Source organism: Diceros bicornis, chromosome X (assembly GCF_020826845.1).
Source record: "Diceros bicornis minor isolate mBicDic1 chromosome X, mDicBic1.mat.cur, whole genome shotgun sequence".
In the NCBI taxonomy this organism is placed as follows: domain Eukaryota; kingdom Metazoa; phylum Chordata; class Mammalia; order Perissodactyla; family Rhinocerotidae; genus Diceros; species Diceros bicornis.
In genome coordinates, this window is record NC_080781.1 from 114,239,535 (window position 1) to 114,260,459 (window position 20,925).

The 20,925-nt window shown below is 39.5% G+C and overlaps 1 protein-coding gene across 21 annotated transcripts in view; it reads right to left on the minus strand.

The window, feature by feature from the left end:
* Positions 1-20,925, minus strand: part of TENM1 (teneurin transmembrane protein 1) — a 780,745-nt gene that overhangs the window by 104,286 nt on the left and 655,534 nt on the right. For 19 of the 21 annotated variants that reach the window (XM_058536663.1, XM_058536660.1, XM_058536662.1 and 16 more), the window contains 3 exons: positions 17,700-17,843; positions 9,947-10,196; positions 1,948-1,968 (listed from right to left, as the gene is read on the minus strand). In XM_058536663.1, the coding sequence (XP_058392646.1) occupies positions 1,948-1,968; positions 9,947-10,196; positions 17,700-17,843 (415 nt within the window). The remainder of the gene's footprint in view (positions 1-1,947; positions 1,969-9,946; positions 10,197-17,699; positions 17,844-20,925) is intronic. The other 2 variants (XM_058536671.1, XM_058536667.1) reach the window with 1 other exon arrangement.

Genomic DNA, 20,925 nt, shown 5'->3' on the forward strand with positions numbered 1-20,925 from the left:
AGAGAATCCGGTAGATTCCAGGGACATCTTCAACCCTGGAACCACCATGACAGCTGCTGTAAATAAACTGTAAAGGGCCCCAACAGATTCCAGAATTGATTTAGCAGTCATATCAGACAAGGCATCTCTGTCGCAAAGACTGCTTAAATAGGAGTTTGAGTAAAAGTTTTTACATGTTTAGTTGAATTTTTGCCTCCAGAATAAAATTTCTCGAGTGCCCTTTGATCTATCTAGAACAAAGAAGGTGTCACAACCCTTCCCTAAAACAACCTTCAATACTTTGGTCACCAGTTTGTGGAAGTTTCAACTGAGCCAGATTAATCATGTTTTGTTTAGGAGAAGTCCATAGGTTATTTTTCTAAGAGAAATGTTATTCGCACAAAGGCACTTTGGAATGCATTACATTCATTTATTATTGACTATCCCCAAGGTGCCTGTGAGGGAAGTTAGAATTATCATTCTCCTCAAATCTCAGCTGGGGAAACCCAGAAACATAGAGGGCTTGCCCAGGGTCACTAACAAGCCTGTGCCTGGACTAGGATTAGATTAGATCATATGTGACTGTGTGCGCAAAATACCTTCAGAATACTCTTGCTCTGAAGGTGGCAAAAAAAAAAAATCAGTGTTCCTGCCTTCTTCTAATTGAGCAACATGTTGCTCAGCTAGGCTATTCTCAAACTTTGCGCATTGGCCTTTAAAAAATAGAATAGCCCAATACACCAAATTCAAATCTGATTAATGTTATTTTCTTGACAGCCAACAGTCAGGAAGTTCTCCTATATTGATACGCAATTTCTTGCCATCTCATGCCATTTCCCGAGTACACTTCTGTTCTTTTGAGATTGGTTTCTTTCAACTTTCTGAAAATATGCCGTACCTGAGAAAGAAAAGCCACGGGACTACAATTTGTTCTAATCCCTTGTGTCTAAATGCATATTGCAATTTGAGATACATGAAGATTTCTTTTATAACTTCAGTGTTAGACTTATTGTCACCTCCTGGTTAGTTTTACATTCGAGCAATGCCCTTCAACTTAGCAAAGAGGACTTCATTCATGCTAGTTAAAATCATATAGATTGTTAAATGGGCAATTAATGCTTATAATTAATACTGTGCAACACTTTACCAGTAAGCAATTTGACAACCAGCTTAATTTGTTTAAGGAATCAGTTATGCCAAAGTAGCAAGGATGATCTTGTGCACTGGCATTTAGGAAGTGGCATCTCCCAAATGAAATCCAAATTAAAAACCCTATCAGTGTTATTTTGATGACAATTGGCACTCGGAAGTGAACAAATTCAATTTTCTCCTTTGTAATTTCAGGTAATTTAGAACAATTTTGACAAGTGTAATGCATAAACAAATTGAATAGAAATACTCATTATGATTAATTTCAGAGCTATGTGCCATTGCTGGCAAATGGTCAGTTTAAAGTTTTTCTATTATTTCTTTTTGGTGGGAAGAAATAGAAACCATGAGGTTGCATAAAAGGAAAAAGAAAAATCTTCTTCAAGAAGGTCATTGTGGTCACTGTCTCTTAATACACTTGTCAACTATATCTCTGGATCTTGGAAGATTACTGTATTCCTTCTCTTTCTACCTGCAACTTGAAAACATGGAATCTATTTGAACTTACAGACTCATTTGTGATATTACATAAGGGAAACATAATGACACTTGAGGCCTTGCTTTCCCATGAAGTACTGGACTGCCAGCTTTCACTTATCTTGTTTGCTTTTTAACATAGTCTGATCCTTCAGCAAATTCCCACTTAGTCGAGCTCTTTTCTTTTGGAAGACACTTACCTGAGTCATAACTTCCAAATTCACTTTCACATTATTCCTTTAACCTTATTTAGGAAGTAAAATTTCCCTGTTAGCACATTATTAGGAGGTGGCCTCTTATGCAAGAAGGAGCATTAGGCAGCCGCCCGTGTGTTTTGCTTACCTATGTCTGGTATCTCTGTTTCTAGGGTGCACAAGGTATCCACGAGTGGCAAGTAAAAGCAAATAAAGAGTCATCAGTATCATTCAACCAGCCAAATAAAACCAGGCTCACCTAATCCTCACTCAGCTTGTGGCTATTAGAGAGACTCCATGGGGATCATTTAGTCAGATGTGCAAGCCTAAGTGGACCCAATTCCTCCTGGCTTCTCCTCCCAACATGGTGTCAAGGTGACTAAATATCTTGCTTGGTGTGTGGGCAAAGCTCTAAGGCAGTTTTTTCAAAAAGTTCTCTCTGGACTATCTTCATCAGAATCACTTGGCTTCTCGTCACACTTAGTTGTACTGAAGCAGAATCTTGAGGTGGGAGTGGGGCTGGGGAACTTTATTTTTAACAAACTTAACTGTTGATTCTGATGCAAAATAAGTTTTAAGAACCACTGGACTAGGGTTTGAAGAAGTAGCCACTGCAAAGGGTCTGACCATTCTAGACTCTGTTTTGAAAGCCACCTTATCAAAATGCAAAATCACTGTTTTATTATCAAGTCTTGTGTGTACCAGACATCCCAAATGTAACCCTGAGCCACTCACATCATCTCAGAGATAAGATAGGGACATTAGCACATCACTTAGCAATGTTAAAAATCCTAACGAATTGAAAGTATGAGGTTTTCTCTTAGACCATGACAGAATGTCCCTGGCATCAAAACCGTTGCATCAAAATAGTTTCAATCAAACACCATGTACGTCAACTACTAGGGCCTTGTGCCTTCCAGCTATTCATGCTCCAAGGGGGCAGCTGGGGTAGGCAAAACAGAACTGTCAGGTCAGGAGAAGCAGAACACTTTGGGGGCTCCTGATCTGTAAACCTCTTGGCACAGGGTACTGCCTAGGGTATTTCACTCCGGGACTTGGTATGAGGCTTCTCACACAGGGAGTGCAGTCTGTGTACAGGCCTGACTTCGGGTCAAATCTGCCCAGAGTTAAAAGGCTATAATCATCTGTAAAATATAGTAATTTTAATTTCAAAATCCTTTTAAACCTGGCCCTTATGTCATTTTGAAAAACATGAAGATAACAAATCTTTTTATCTAAACTAGAAAATGTTCTCATTTTTGGGAATGTCAGGCAAGAAGAAAGGATACAAAATGATTTCATTTGAAGCTATCTTCTACTACTGATTCAACTCTTTTCAAAGAGAATCTTTCTGGAATTTTACTAGTTGGGCCACAGGGCAGGATCCACTGACTTTTCTGTTTCCTTGGCCTGCCTCAAAAGGGTAGGTATCTTGTGTGTTGACACGAAAGGTCAAAAGGTAAGGATGGGGAGCTCGGATTAGAAACCTGGCCTCGGGCATTTGAAGCTGTTTGTTTCTTTGTCTCTAGACATTTGCTTTTTTTTGTGGCCTCTAAATTACAGGGTAAGTGTGCTTGAGATTGGCTTTAATCACTGTTACATGGTTGATCCTCCTGAAGGAAGTTTGATTGTGAAAGTACTAGAAGAACCTCATTAAAACATGGTTTCATCTATAACAGATTCTCATGGTGCAGAACCATTTGTGTGGCTACAAAGGGTTTTGAAATTCTTAGGTGATGGTAAGGAGTGGAGAAGGGGATGATTTGACTTTCTTGCAGCTGCTTCTGATCCTGCCAATAATGTCACTGTGAATTTGGAAAGATGTCCCATATTATGCAGAGCAGCTTCTCTCATTAACATCTCAGAGGGAGGAAGTGAAAATGACGGAATTTATTTCCACTGTGTGACCTTGTTCTGTCTCAGAATTACTTTTAGTTAAGGATTTAGGATTGAGCCACCACCAAAGTCAGTCTGCTGTCTAGCTAGCAACTGACTACACGCTGAGGCGCCAGTGTGTGAGCTCTTTACAAGTGCCTGGGCCCATCAGTGGGCATCACCACCTGGCAAATGACTGATTTGAAGCTTGCCGTGAGTTAGGAGGAGAAAGGTGTGGAATTGCAAATCTTTTTAGAGCAAGAAATGCTCCTTTAAGTTGATCTGTGATTTTTTTCAAGATCTACATGATTAAAGGGCCATCTATTCTTTTTTAATTAAAAACATTTTATTGAGATATAATTCATATACTATAAAACTCACTCTTTTAAAAAGTACAATTCAGCAGTTTCCAGTACATTCATAGAGTTGTGCAACCGTTATCATCATCCAATTCCAAAACATTTTCATCATCTCATGAAGAAACCCTGTACCCGTTAGCAGTCAATCCCTGTTCCTCCCCACCGCAGCCCCAGGCAACCACTAATCTGTTTTCTGTCTCTATGGATTTGCCCATTCTGGATAGTTCATAGAAATGGCATCATGCAATATGTATCCTTTTGTGTCTGGCTTCTTTCACTTAGCATAATGTTCAACTCACTCCTTTTATATTTTTGTGAGGTGGGGGATGGAGAAAGAGGGGATATGCCAACTTTGGAGTTGCTATCTAGTGACCTGGCATCATTAGAGTTTGCCTGGCCTGTTCTGTGGTGGCTGCAACACGTTACTTGTTCTTCATTTTATTCTTAGCTTCTTTATTTATACTTAGCCAGAAATATTTGATGTCAGAAGAAGGGACTTTGCTCCCCACTCATCTTTCCATGGTACTCTTACTTTGAAGACCAGTTTCCACTCCTGCTGTTCACTGACTTCTTAGAGCTTCCAACTCCAGCAACCCTCATCTAAGACTATCCTCCCCCATGCTCTGGCTCTGTCCCTTGCCCTTATCACCACTTACCTGTCTTGTGTTTTAGGGCCCTGCTTTCAGCTAGTAGTTCCTTTGAAAACCAATCTGATAAACAAAGCCATGCCTAGGGACTAATGGATGATTTTAGCTTGGTGGGTCATTCTAACAGAGGTTCTTGTGTTGGAGACTCTTAGAGATTCAATGTCTCAACTCAAAGAAACACACTTCTTAAAGTGAAAATTTTGGGCAATGTGGAAGGCCAGTGAAGATGTTTTTGGGTGAGGTGGAGGGAGCCTTTTGAATGCCACTGCTAATACATGAGATCAAACCAGGGAGGTAACCACCTATTTCATCTACATATAGTGTTTCTCTATTTGTAACTCCAGTGCTGCTGATAAGAGGATGGTTCTTGGTCATTTCTCAGATATTTTCAGAGGTCTCAAAGTCCGAGTTCCATTTGTTCCTTCAGCAGCGTGTTCTACATGTTCCACTGCCCCTCAGCATACTAACTGCCCCTAAATGGGTACTATTCCAGTTCTACTCAATCCTCAGCCAGTGACAGGAGTCGAGTCCTGAGAACAATGTAGGAAACATTAACCAGTCACTGTAAAAGAAACAGTAAAATCTCAAGGGAAATTTTCATGTCACGTTGACTTTTGTCGAGTCCAAATTACTCAAGGTACCAAGAAGCATTTGCCAGGCTCTTATTTTATTCTTTCATTTTTAAGGGAAGGACAACTGGAGAATAACAGCATCCTGAACAATAACAGCATGAGGTTTTTATAAAGAATAAATTATTTCCAGTTATGCTTAATAGGTTTTCTAATAGAATTGTGAAATTAGAAGATGAGAGGAGAGCAAGAGGATATTTGTACTTGAATTCTTGCAAAGCACTTGATATGGTGTCTCCTATTTTTACTTATATAGTTACCCCTGTTAGTTTAGAAAACCGAGAAGTGGCCCTAAGGCCATAATCAAAGGAAAAAGAAATAAAGTCATAATTAGTGAGAAATAGTTGAAGGACTTGGGAGATGTTTAGACTGAAGAAGAGAAAACTCAGGAACCCATGGTATGTGTCTTCACACTTGTGAAAGTTTGTCAGGTAAAAGAGGGAAGTGGTTTCCGTGCAGCTTCAGATGCTAACATTTGCCATTACAGAGGGGATGTTTCATGAAGGCAGATTTTGGTTTAATATCAGGAAGAATTTTCTAACAGAGCACTCCAAAGATGCAATGGACTATCTTAGAGGTATTTAAGTTTCCTGTTATTGAAAGGGATCAAACAAAGTAGAGATAGTCAACTGTCAGAGATATAGTGGGTACTATGTTGCACCAGATACCTCCGTGGACTCTTCTAATGCTAAGCTCACAAATCTGTGATGTCATTTTTGTGTTACTGAAATGTGTGTGTGTGTGTGCGTGTGTATGTATAAAATTTTAACACAAGAAGCAAATCCCTAGGGATTACCAAGACCTAAACTATCTCACATAGAAGTGAATCTATCTCTCAAAAAATCTTCAGAGAATGTATTTTTGAGACTCCCTTAGGTTTAATTGCATGATCTTATAAGCTTCCTTTCTTTATTATCTTACCTCAATCTCCCACTGGAAGGAAGTACTAAGATGCGCATGTGCGGATGAAATGTGTAGGAAACAGACAAAGGGATACTATTTACTTAAATAAGAGGAAATAACATTGTTGTTCTTGGCATATTGTTAATAATAATGACATACCTAACTTTTCCTTACTCTCCCCATTCAGCCAATGGGGAACCAGCTGGAGGAAAAAAACTGATTGGCAACCAATGAAAATGAAATTATTTTTGAGGTCAGATGAAAGAAACTCATTGGGGACGGTCTGGATCAGTAGAGCTGAGGTAGAAAAAATCTATACTTTTCCAATCTTCGAAATGTCAAGGAGCATCTGGAATTGTTCACTGTGGCCCAATATGGAACAAGAAGATGGAAGAGAAGGAAATCTAGAAGGGTATCCAGTAGTACCAAGTTTTACACTCTCGCAAAATGTCACCAAACTTTGGGCTCAGAACTACACATCTGTGGATCCTAAAACAAGTTAAACTGTATAAGACATGTGAGAAGATGCTCAAATATTAACTTGAAGTCAGTTTTATAGATAGGGAAGCAGAGAACAGAGTAGTTAGGTTATATAATGAATAACCTGACAGAGAGTGAAGATCTAGAATGTTCTCTATCCCTTTCTGTAATAGCCTATTGATAATATTGCTCTTCCATTCACAGTTTTAAATGCAACCAATAACATAGTGACTATATTAGTCTGTGTTTCCAAGGAAACAGATGATTCAACCAAGCAAAATGACTAATATGCACGGGAGGGGGACAATTAAATGAACTTATTCTAACAAGAAAAGTGGTACAAAATGAAGTTTCTATCTACATACAGTAGAATTCAATGAACATTATGGATCCTAAAATAGCAAAGCCTTATTATATCAGCTTATTTCTCCACAGGAAGTTTAAATCTGGAAAAGTTATAAAGCAAATATAAAAATTCACCAATTATATGTGAAAGATGCAATGTACACAGCATAGACTACTGATCAGGATAGATACTTTAAAAAAAGTGAATCTAATAAGAAGTATATTAGTTTCTGAGTAAAAATGACAGATAATGTTTGCTGACATAAACTGGCTTGATCGTTTTGACTACAGTCAAATAGTTAGGAAGTTACCTGTCAATTAGGTCAAAATAATCATGTGTATTCAATCGGCTTATTTCTCTGACAGCCCATCACAGGAGTGTCGGAGTAGAGAAGGAAGCACTGTTTTTTTCTCCTTGAACCTAATGCAGGAAATCTTAACCACGAGTTGATAAAAGGAATTCATCCAAAGGAGTAGGTTGCTGGGGGGCAGGGGGATGCAGGGAGAGAGGGAAAATATGTGACCCCTGAAATCGCATGTACAATTTTGTGTGAATGTATTTTTTTTCTGGGGAGATGGCCCATAGCCTTCAATAGATTCTCAAAAGGGTCTGAGAACTAAAAAAAAAATGTTAAGAACTGCTCTAAAGGATGTCAGCTCAGAAGAGCCAGCTAGGGAGGCTCAGGCTAAGTGAGAGAGCCTGGGTGTGTGAGCTCATGGTGTGTGCACGCCTATGTGTTTGAAGAGCTGTGACAGTGAGAGAAAGCAGCGTTGTGGGGTAAGAATGAGCAGAGGGATTGGACAATACTTCTCACTGTCAGAAACTGATTTCTCTTTATGCTGAGAAAATCACTTTGCAATTAGGATCCAAGTTATTCTATTTTATTCTCCAAATGACTCTAGAAGGTCATAAGGTACTTTGGACTAAAATGCAAATTTGTGAACTGTTAAGGATCCTTGACCAAGGGAGAATCTCATCGATGAATGACAATTGCTCCAACTTACGTAAATTTGCATTTAAATTACAAAGGAAAGGACTTAGCTTGGTTTTCTTTACAGTAATATTACTATTATTTTTTGTTTTTATAGATAATTCTAAGGTTTTTTCTTTAAAGAGTTAGCTATACAGAGGCCAGCTATACAGGCTTTATAGGGTTAGCCATATAGACTCAAGAAGACAAGGTCTCTGTTTACTTGATGGCTGATATCCGCATGACTGGAAACATTCTGTTAGTGAATGAATTGTTAAGTGCTCAGTCTATGTTTGGCATCATGTAGATAGAGCATCCCTAGGGTTTTGAAAACAATGTATAATGTTGTGTAAATCATTTCCAAATCCAGGCATACAAACATCTTGGCCTTCCTCCCTGACTTTCCAGTAAGTAGGACCCCAAAGAGATACACCAATGGAAATGACAAGTCCCTGTGAGGTGTGACATCCTGAGGTACACGAACACTTGATTAGGGCAGGGTGCTATGAGTTAGTACCTCTCTAGACTCTCTAGATGTGCTTGATCTTTATAAAATCTTAACTTTACAGTCTATGTTTTTATCAGCCAAGGGATTTAACAGCTTTCTTCTCTATGACAGCGTTTGCAATTATAATTAAGAAATGTATTAAAACTGGAGTGAACTAATGTGAAAAATGGATGGGAGCTTGGGACTAGAAGATTTCCCCTGCTAGTTGTGAAGGACTAATTCAGAGAAAAGCGAGGTAGATTCCAAAGCAAGCATGAGAATCTGAAAAATTTCGAGGAACGTCCTTATGTATCCCAATTTCCATGCTTGTGTGAACAAAAGTGTTACACGAAAATGACCCAAGATTTTTCATATGTTTTGACTGGCCTTGGTGCTCTGTACATACAAGTTGCTCCATCAGTCTCTCTGCTCTCCCAGTCACTATTTTTCGTCACTTATTTTCAGGTCAATGAAGTGATGCCTGAGGCAACAACTGTTTTATGGAATAGTTTACAGGATGGGATCAAAATCTTCTGGAACACAGAGAAACTTTCAGCCTAATGTTCCAAAGGTATGTGTCAGGGATAAAGCTGTCATAACCAATTAGAAGGAAGGTTCTATCAATTTACCCAGGGGAGAGAAAGCAGGTCTGTCTGTCCCTACTGGGATGGGAGTGGATGTTTTCCTTTTCTGGGACTCCAGAGGGCATATATTTGTGTCTTATAGACTCAGGAAGGGAGAAATAAAGCTGATTAAGCCATGGTCTATTTAGTTGTAGTCTTTGTGGAACTTCAGAACATGGAATACTAAATGGCATGAATTCCTTTCAAAAGGTGTCAAAATACTTTGTACTGTCGAGAAAATTCCTAGAACGGAGTGAGAAAGTCTAAAGATGAATGCTTTAATCATTTGTTTTCCAATGAGATAGAGCTTTTCAGGGTAAAAAACTAGTTCTTTCTCCCTTATCATGCCACGCAAACAGACTTCCATTTTTTTTTTTTTTTTTTAATGAAGTGACCACTTCAAAAGGTTGGACCTAGAGAACTTAGAAAGGTTAGCTTCTTGGATCTGGCAATACCTCTACCTGCTAGAATGGAAGAGATATTGTTGTTCAATCTTCATAGTGGCCAGCAGGGGTTGAGTGACTTACCTGAGCACTTGGAAGTATTGAGATCCATGTTAGTGACGGCAATGCACACAGGGAAGGCCACACATACGGGGATGTCAACACTTCCTGGTTCCCCAAAGCAATGCCCAAAGGTTCCTTCAAGTAGGAGCAGTGGGCATGTTGACCTATGTCCTTTGTCCCTATTCCTGCATCTTAGCTCAGTGTTACAATATGGGCAATTTCATTTTCTGCTCCTTCTGGTAACGCCTTGTCTCTTCATTTTTATCTCATTCTTGCCTTGTCTTTATCCGCTAAGCAAACACAGAGACTAGAGGAGACTTACCTTAATTCCAAAATACTAACGGAGTTTCCCGAGGGAAATATTCGCCTTACAAAATTGAAGTCACCAACATACACACTACCATCAGGACCAGAAGCTAAGGCAACAGGAGCAAAGAGTTTGTTGTTGTGAGCAGGGCCGTTGCAGTTGGTACACGCTACACTCCGTTGGTGTCCATTACCCATTACGGTTGATATGACTGGGGGCTGCTGGGAAATGAACATGTTTTCTCCATTCCCTTTATGTATGATTCCTAGAGCCAAGGGGAAATAAAAGAGAGAGAGAGAAAAAAAACAATTACCAGGGGCCGGCCCGGTGGCGCAAGCGGTTAAGTGCGCGTGCTCCGCTGCGGCGGCCCGGGGTTCGCTGGTTCGGATCCCGGGCGCGCACCGACGCACTGCTTGGCAAGCCGTGCTGTGGCGGCGTCCCATATAAAGTGGAGGAAGATGGGCACAGATGTTAGCCCAGGGCCATCTTCCTCAGCAAAAAAAGAGGAGGATTGGCGGATGTTAGCACAGGGCTGATCTCCTCACAAAAAAAAAAAAAAAAAAAAAAAACAATTACCACACAATATTCTCAGTGCCATTTTAATTTGTGTCTCATTGTTCAAAGCAAGAAGGAGCTTTGGCCTGGCATAAAAGAACTCGAGAGCGAAGCACACAGCCCTTGGTTTTGTTTAACTGTATAGCCACAACAAACAGTAAAATAATGCTTTGCCTTAGTTTGTCCACCTGTTGAATGGGGAAATACACCCAGTCCCTTTAATGCTGATTCTGAATGCCTCTATAAAGCATTTGGTGACTAACTTTTAATATCTCCTGTTCACTTTGGGCTCTGTGAATCATCTGTGGCTAAGTTTTCATCTCTGGCTGGCTTTCTCCTGATGCCTGGCATATACCTGTCTGACTTCAAATTACTCTCACTATGCAACTGGTTCCTGAAAAGAGAATATCAGTCAATTTTAATATTAACCTTAGCAAAACACAATCAGGAAGGTAATCTACTTCTGTGAAAAGAAAAGAAATCATACTGCTAGAATGCACTTCAAAGATATAAGAAAAGGATTTGAATTTTCCACTCTTTTGGACCATATCTCACTATCATCAGTGCAGGAAATAGAGATACTGATTTATGAAGATGCTGGAAAATACTGTGCAGTCATTTCTTTGGGCAAGCTCATCCATTCTCACAGCTTTAACTCCCACCCCTATATGCTGAAACTTTCTCTTGTCCAGAGTTCTCACCTGACAGGAAATTTTCTACTAGATCTCTTTACTTGGATATCCCACAGGTAACTCAACCTCATCAAGTTTAAAACTGAACTCATTATTTTTCTGCACCCCCTACCAAAACCCTGCTCTTCCTCCCGTGTTCCCTACCCACCTTACGCATGGTATCACCATGCATGTATTTGAAAATGTGGGCATCACCATGGCTCTTCTTTTCCTCATTCTCTAAACCTAACTAATTACTAAATCCCCATTGATCCTATCTCCTAAAATATGTTGAACCAGTTTCTTCATCTCCATTCCTACTACTGCTTTAGTTTAGTTTTTCTTAACTTCGGGGTCTCCTGGTCTCCATGCATACCTATCTCCAAACCACCGTCCACACTCCTGCCATAGAGACTATTCAATGTGTGGTTTAAAACCTTTCAATAGCTCCATATTCCCTATGGGATAAGGGGCACATTCCTTATTATGGAGGCATACAAAGTCCTTCATGATTTGGCCCTTGCCTACTTCTTCAGTCTTTCCTCTCATCGTCCTCTCAATTATATCCCGAGTTCCAGCGATAGCGAACTACTTACAATTACTTTCACAGACTTCCATTCCTCTCTGCTTTTGTACATGCTATTCCCTCTATCCCAAACGCCTCCTCATCTTGGCTGCTTGGGGAACTCTTATCTGTCCTTCAAAGCTCAGCTCACTTCTTCCCCAATGCTCTGTGCAGGTAAATTAGTTACTCCCTCCTCTGTGGCCACAGTTTGTTTTCCATAGCTCTATTATAACACTTATTCCACTATATGATACAGTTTTCATTACTTCTCTATCTTCCCCATTAGAACATGAGCTCCTTGAAGGCAGACCATCTGTCTTACTCCTTTCTGCATTTTAGTGCCAATCCTTGTGGCCAAGTCATTATAAGTGCTCAGTAAATGTTGAAAATAGGCTTTGAGCTTCTTGTAGTTTCCTTGTCCAAATCCCAATGATTTTGCAAACCTGCTGAGTCTGGGCAGAAAATCCAAGGAACAAGTACTGCTAAATAGCTCAAGTCTACCGAGAATGAACCAGGGCAAGTAAAACATCCATGATGGGAGAAGGCATGCCGACGTGTCAGAATGAAGCAACTGACAGCCATGAATGAATGCAGTTATCTTGTACAGTCTTACTTTCTTCTCCCATGACCCCTGCTATCTATCTCCTCAGACTGCCTGTTACTCTCCCTAAACATTTCCTGAAATGTCTTTCTCAGTTTTCTTCCAACTTTTGGTCCCACAGTCCTACAACAGAAGCTATTGATCACTCTGAAACAGGAACCTTGCTGGCAAAAATAAATAAGAGGGTAAAACACGCACAACACCACAGCACCAAATATTTACTTGGAAGGGGCCTTCCAGAAAGCAGAAATCCCATACATCATATAGCCTTGGGATTTCAAATGTGAGTATTTTTACTTTCCCTCCCAAGGTGATTTCTGGCTATTTTTTCAACATATGATCTGCTGGAGCAGCTATGAGTTTATGCCTCAACAAATTGGTCTTTTATTGCAGAACTATGAGATATCTTGAGGATCACTACTTTCTTATTAATTTTATTAATAACTTTATCAGGCAGTAAAAAATTTTCTTAAGATTTAGGAGAGTTAATTAAGTAAGTTTAATAGGACTGAATTTCATTTCCTAAAAAACACTTAATTGCAGTGTGATCAACATTGCAATTTAAATGAATTGGGAGGAAGTGAATGAGAACTGGAATGACAGTTGAACAACAGCATTGAAAAGAAATCTCCTGATGATCGCTAACTGAATGTCCTACCAATGAGATTATGATATGTTCTCTAATAAATAAGGAAACCAACTGCTTAGCATGTCAGTATTTCCGCAATGCACTATAGGGTATATCATTCAAAAATATTTCCAATTATTAGCTTGGAAATACCACATTTGCTATTAACATCTATTTTCACAGGTAGATCTCCATTTTTTTATATCAATATAACAGTATAGTTAACAATTACCTTCAAAATGACATGTTATTACCAGGCTCCTGGCAATTTAAAAACTAAAGATGGCTATTCCAAACCATTCTTCTAAGCCTGCAATTCTAAAACTCCCCTTTTCTGTTAGAAAGCCCAGCACTCCATCAAAGAAGAAGAATGATTAAAGGAAATAAAACATAAGGCAATGCACTTTCTGATTACATCTCAACAATTGATGTCTTGCTTTCATGCAAGGTACTAAAGTGCCTGTGTACTGAAATTACCATTCCTGTTTAAAGCTGAAGCAATCAAAACAAAAATGGGCAAACCCCTTTTGTATTGCCCTGGAAAAATAGATCATTTTGAAGGGTGTTTTCGTTGTTTCAAGAATCTGTTTAACCTTCCATTACATAGAACCAGGGCATACCATCTAGCAACAATGATTTAACACCAATTCTTCCCCAAAAGGTTGCTTTGAAAATATTTTGTTTATGCTCCTGGAAATCTTGATCAATTACTTCTGCCTCCCTTCCACTTTATTCTGCCACACATGCTCATTCTGAAAACAGAATCAAACGATCCTAGGACAACACACATTATTTATATGAAGGCCAACTTCCTGCTAAAGATTGGGTGTCTTGTTTATAGTCAACAAAGAAACCCGACTGGATGGGGCGTACTGCACATTTTCTCCCCTAAGTTTTCTTTTTTTCTGCCAAAAAGCCAAGTCTGTTGTGTAATAAGTTAAGCATACTTTTAAACACACTACTCATAGCCTCCTGCTACCTTGCTCAGAACTTCCTTTGAAGCTTATAAATAAGTTTGAAATAAAAATTTCCCTTGGAAGCCAGTGGGTGGTGCTTTATGCTGATTTCAAAGAAGAAACCATTTTTCAGACTTATGAACAACAAGGGACACAATACATATTTCTCTTAGGACCTGACTGAGAGGATATAAACACAAACTGGGAGACATGCCAGTGTGATCAATGGAAATTTACTTCCCCTCCCAGTAAAACCATTTGTTGACAAACTACTGGCCTGTTTTGGATGCTAAGTTAAAGGAAATTCTTTATCCATTTCAGACAGATGACAATACCCAATTAGTACTCTGGATTGTTCTTTCTAATAATTTTTAATGCTCAACTGGCAGGAAACCCTAGGGGATATGTTTGATATGAAGATATACTATGATAAACAGCTTAGCTCTGTAACAGATGATTCATGTACACATTTTAATTTCTCATAATTTTCAAGAACTGATTTATATTAAAAGGAATGAATATGCACTCTCTGTAATCACTAAGAAGATGTATTTTGAAGAAATATTAAACAACACAAGTTTCTGGTGTTTTTTATCTCAGTGAAGGTAGGAATCATCTATATATTAATATATGACTGATTGTATAATATTTGGAAACAATTCTCTACAACCAATGGTTAATTGTCAGGTAAATATAATTGCTGCAACTGAAATGATCAATGGTCTGAAAACACTGCCTACTAGAAACTACTCACTGCATAATGATATTGGAGCTAAAGAAAAACTGAAGAGGGCTGGCCCCGTGGCTTAGCGGTTAAGTGCGCGCACTCCGCTGCTGGCGGCCCGGGTTCGGATCCCGGGCACGCACCGACGCACCGCTTCTCCGGCCATGCTGAGGCCGTGTCCCACATACAGCAACTGGAAGGATGTGCAGCTATGACATACAACTATCCACTGGGGCTTTGGGGGAAAATAAATAAATAAATAAAATCTTTAAAAAAAAAAAGAAAAACTGAAGAATTGATTGGCAGCAGACGTCCAATCTAATTACAGTGTCTTTTTAACGGGTGAGAAGAAATTGGGGGAAGATAGATTCTTGTTTCTAATCTGCTACCTGTCTCAGATCAAAAAAGCGGGGTACCTAAAGAGTTAGGCTTTTTCCAGAAAGAAGTGGAGTGGGGGAACTTGGAAGGATGTCACTCTTGCCTTAATCAGTCAGAAAAGACTATCTGACCTGAGGGGGAAAGAGCATTGCTTTATAAATTGGTCTTCCCAACGCTGCTCCTTCACATTTGTCATTCCTCCTTCTCAAACTGCCTTTGTGGGTGTGATTTGGACTTCAAAAACATCCTAAGACAAGGGTTCGTGTCCAAGGTCAGGCTGAAAGGCACTGGCAGAGATGGCTTCAAATCTGTTTTCTGGCAAGTGTGACCAGTTCTTGGTTAGAAATACAATGTGCTTACAAATGAGATGATAAAATGAACAAATGTTCCTTTTAAAAAAACTATCCAAAGTAACATTTCTTCTCAGAATAAAACTCTCAGAAAGAGACAGAAAGCAGATTTAGTGTGGCTGTGGTGAGCACAAGGGATTTTTTGGGGTGATAAAAATATTCTAAAACTGTGTTGTGGTGATGGTTGCACAAATCTGAAATTGTACACTTAAAATGGGTGAATTTTATGCTGTCTAAATCATACTTCAATAAAGCTGTTAAAAAGATTCTCAGAAGTAACTTGATACCTATTATCTAAAAACTAATTACTGGCGAATTAGGGGTGGGGAGAACACATTTGTGGAAATCAGGGGGCCCCCAAAGGCAACTTTCTGAATGACTCCTCTCTGTTTTGAAGTTTGTAGCCTGTGTGAAGCAAGTGGTAAAGGAGACAGGACTGGGAACACACAGCTGGGGGCTGGCTCGATTGAGGTCATTTGCCACTTTGTATTTAATGTCAATGACAGGCATTTGAAAGGGACAATCCATACAAGCCAATAAAAGTGAGTGGAAAAGAAATGGCTGCTTAAAATGTCAAACTCTTTCAAATCAAAACAAAAAAACCTAATAACTTAATAAGTGGCATCTGCCCTTTCGTTTTTGTATTTTTAAAACTGTGATTCTCCTTTCGACAACAGTAAAGAGTTGACATTTTATATCTGTGGCTGCATCTTTGCTCTTAAAACATAAACAATTTGAAATGGAATTTAGAGTCTTCCTTGAAAGGGGGAAGGAGGTATAATGGGGGCATACAACAATGGACACATTTACCTTCAGGGTCCCACACTGACTATGGTAGGCGGTCTCATTCTATGGTTGAAGCAAACCTGGTTAGCTTTGCCAATCAAAATTTCCCAGCCTGTGTGGCTGGTTGGCTCAGCTGATTCAACTGTGGTGCAAACGAAGTAAGATCATAGGCGTGATTATAAAATGGATCTCCTAGCCTTGGTCAGTTAGTTCATGGCCTTACAAGGTAACCCGACCTTAGCCAGCTGTTTCACAAAGGTAAGATGCACACAAGGATGGCTAGATGGAAGACTGTAGCTGCCTCATGACATTCACAGCCCCAGTCCTGGAGAAATAACCCAAAGTACTTGTTCTACTAAAGGTTGCTCAAAATCTGCCTCTTTAGGTGAAAAGGAATATGATTTCACAGTGAAAACCTACCAGTAGATGTTCAAATGAAAGTTGGATGGAAACACCAATGACCGGTTTCCCAGTAGGATGCAAAAGGAGGTGGAGGAACTTGGATGAAGCATTTATAACCCAGGTAGCAAAATCAGTTTGTCTTAGAGACGCATGGGCTCAAGAGCACCTGTAGCTCCTTCTCCCAATTTATTTAACATTTATGTTACAAACTAGGAGAAAGTGTCAGCAGGAAAAGTGGTCCAAAGAAGGCAAAGATTGAAGATCAGTGTGTCCTGATTCTCACCGCTTTTTCCTCGTTTCCTAAATCCAGGACTTAGGGGACTTAAAACTAAGTGAAGTCCAGGACTGCTTTCTTTCCCCAGACTTTCACTTCTTCCCCTGTATTCCTCCTACCTCTTCTCCTCTTGTACCATTACTGTCCTTTTACTCTATTCCTAGCTTCTTATCGGCTATACTGACATTTATGTGGACAAACACTGTGGTGTAGAGAAAGAGCACATGGCTCTAGCCACTTACTAACCGTGCAACATTGCGGAAAGTCATGTGACCACCTAAGCCTCAGCTTATTGACCTTTTAAATGGGGTTAATGCCACATTGCAGGGTTGTGTTTAAAATGGGACAGAGTTCACTGAAGCCCTTTGAAAACTGTATCGCATAGATGATTCATTAATTCTAAGGTGCACATTTTGCTTCACATTTTAACATCTCTGAAATAAGTATGTGTCTTGCAATCAATGCATGTCATAGTTTAATTGGCAGCACTTTCCACAAAATAATGGTGTACTTATAATTTATGGTGTCTTAGAGTATATGAAATATGGCAATTATTTTTCCACTTTTTAAGAGTTGGTTACTATGTCAGATAAATTGGTTAATGACTTAGGATAGAGGAATAATGATAGATGATTCTTAAAACCCAGTTTCATATACTTTGTGATGAAGAGGTCTCACTATACTAGCACTAATTTGAAAGCAGATTATTGTATTTGAAAAGAAATATACTAATGTTTTCATCTCTAGGTGGTGGATCCATAGGTAATTTTTTCCTTGTACTTTTCCAAATTTTCTGCAATGAATATGTATTACATATGTATATATATGTATATAGCATTAGGAAAACAGTATTAATAAATATTTAAAAAGCTGCTTACCACTTTGAGGATTCAAAATATGATGCTTATTCAACGACCAACCTCCTAGGTTAGAAGCATCCATCTCAAAACCTTGTAAGATGACTGTCCTTTTCTCCCAGAGAATAAAGTCAGGGCATGTTTCGTATTCATATCCCACAGATACTGCAAACAAAGAGTTAATAACACATTAGAAAATTTTAAAATACTGGCATCCTTTTTACACTGGTTAATAATTCTGTGAGTATTGCATTTGCTACTGAATTCTGATTTAGGTTGAAATTTGACTGCAAATGCCTTTCACCTAGCACAGTACAGCGTAGCACTTAGCATAGCATTGGGCATCCAAAAGTGATCAGTCGGTGCATGTTGGATAAATATATGAATGAGTGGGTGAATGAGTGCTGTCATTAGGCAGGTATTACATGTTTATGGACATTAAGCTTTAGTATGGGCTTTTGGGTTGGAGGCTGTGTTGTAAAATGGAAGAAATAAGCCCTCTGAAGGCTTAAGTTCTGGTGATACAATTTCTTTCTTTACCTTTGTAGGAGAAGTGCAGGGAGGGCCGGTTTCTTATCTCTCTAGAATGCAAAATGCACTTAGGAAGCTGACTTGGGAGTACTGGGTCACTTATACAACAACTGACTACACATGAGACTAATAAAAATTGATTTGCCCAATTTATATTTTCTCCTGTGCTAACTGGCCTTTAGTTTGCTGAGAAGTCTGAGTTTGCTTAGAGTGCTGCAAGCCCTGCAAGAGTAAATTCCACCTTGTGCACTTGACACTTTGGTTTCTGCATCTAGCTAACCAATGGGACATCACCCGACATTTGGCGTCAGCTCTTATGAAGCACAGATGTTGTGCATTAAACTCGGAACCCTGGTATGCCACTAAAATGGGAAGTGTGGAATGCGGTAGCTTGGGTGCCTCTGCCCTACTGAAATATGTATAGCTCAAGTCTACCAAGTCCCAGCCATCTTCTCAGTTGGTAAACCTACTTACCTGTTGGAATCCCAGATTTCTGATTCTTGAATTTAAAATGCTTCCTGTCCTCATAATGTTCTAAGCCTGAGAGTATTGGCTCACGACGCTGCATACCCTGAAGCTGCTTTCTCCATTTCTGGCAGCTTAAAATATCCCTAGCTGGTCGTCTGCCATTACTTTCAAGTACCTGCCTCTACCTGACTCTTTAGATGCCCCTGCAGAACTCATTCCTTCTTTTGTCATTTGGTTATGAAAACGTGTGCTTAAACAATGCCAGCACAATAAGATGAAAAATTAAAGCAAACTAGTTTTGGGTTTTGGCATTAGGTGAAGAGAAAAGATGGTAATTTTAGTCAAACTGATTTATGTGTGCTTGTGTGTGTATGTGTATGAGCACATACATAGATAAGCCAAAAAGTCCTTATGATTATGGATATACAACTCTCCAACTTTGTGGATCACCTGGGCCAATTTTAAATCACAGGCTGGCTTCTCTTTGTCCCCCACTCCACCAAAGCTTTAATAGGGATCAGGGCCATCTTCATGGGTGTGTGACCTGTGCAGTCACATAGGGGCCCATGCTTAGAAGGGTCCACACTTGGTTTAATGCTCTGCTGTCACTGTCTTCAAATCCTTAACAATTTTTTAACAAGAGGCTCTGTATTTTCATTTAACACTGGGCCCTGCAAATTATGTAGCTGGTCCTGATGAGGATGCCCTTCTACCCTGCTATCAGAGGGTGAAGACTCATGGAATGCAAACTCATTTTAGTATTAGCTCTAACCAAGCATTATTAGTAAGGGAGATCAATGGGGAGTGGGAAAGACTAATCATAAAATGGAAATAATTTCTAAATGGAAATTAGTTGGGATCATCTGTGTCAATGCTGTTTTCTATTAAGGTGGATGGAAACAGAATTTCAGAGATGAAAGGGATCTCAAAGGTAATCTAGTTCAGGTTACACTCGTGGCAAAAATCATTGCTGTCAACAATCTCCTTGATATCTTATCATGGCCCGGGCGCTTGCTGAAACAACTCTGGTATAGCAGAAAGAGCTGATTTTAGACTTAGAGTCAGAAAAGAATTCAACTCTTGGATCTCCCATTAAAACTAGCTGTGTGGTGTTGGGCAAATTATTCTCCATCTCTGAGAGTCATGCTCCTCATTGGTAACAAAGCGGTGTGGAGGTGGGGTGGAGGGTGGACTAGAATTGGTGGTTCTTAGACCCTTTCGGGTCAGGGAACCTCTTATTATGAATCTGATGAAAGTTATGGATCTTTTTCCTAGAAAAATGCATATACACACAAAATTTTGTGTATAATTCCACGGGGTTCACTGACCTCCTGAAGTCCAAATACAGATCTCAGATCAAACACCTATGTACTAGATAATTCTCATAATCCCCCTTTAGCACTAACACTCTATGATTCTAAAGTGCATTCTTTCAAGATTGCAGTTGATCAGTTCAAGTTGGGGATCAAACCCAAAAGCCAAAGAGAGCATTATATCTCATGTTAGAATAATCAGGTGGTGACAAAGCACACTTAGGGCCATGTTGGTGTGTGGAATAACACAGCTTCTGCTTCCCTTGCCAACATTTAAAAGTCTTGATTAATAAATAATCACAACGATAATGATTACAAGTTCCCTTAAAGCCATCATCTCCTTCCCTACCGTTGCCAGGATCTGCCTTTTGTACATTGTAAGCCTAGTGAGCTCCCCTAGAATCCCTTCTCCGGAAAGTGATTGTGTAGTTTTGCAAATAAGCAGTGTGCCCTGGTGACCTCCGATGGTGGTTTGGAGTCTGCTTTTTCCCTCTCGGTAACAGTTAAAGATCCTCCCAACTCTGTGGCAGGAAATGCCTATACAAAGTATCAGTTAAAGAGTTCTCAATGCAATGGTAATGAGACATACTCTTTTCGCCTCCTCATATCTGCTCTCTGAATTGCTCTCTAGTCCACAACAAAAAAGTGCATTGGCTGCAAACCCCACGATTATATTACTTTTTTTTCCCTAGTCATAGCAAATAGCAACAAAGCCGGCACTTAATAAGTTCCCTCTAATTTTTATTAGATTTACTTGCTCCTGAGAAAGCTCTATGAGCTAATAAATTTATAATTTATACTTAAGACTTGTCCAAAATTCCAACTGACTTTAATGAGAATGGCTATGTCTTGGGGTATTTTTGTATGTGGTTCCTTGCTCAGAGTAACAAGGCAAGGTTTCTTTCTGACAGCAGCCCACTTTAACATAATCCTGG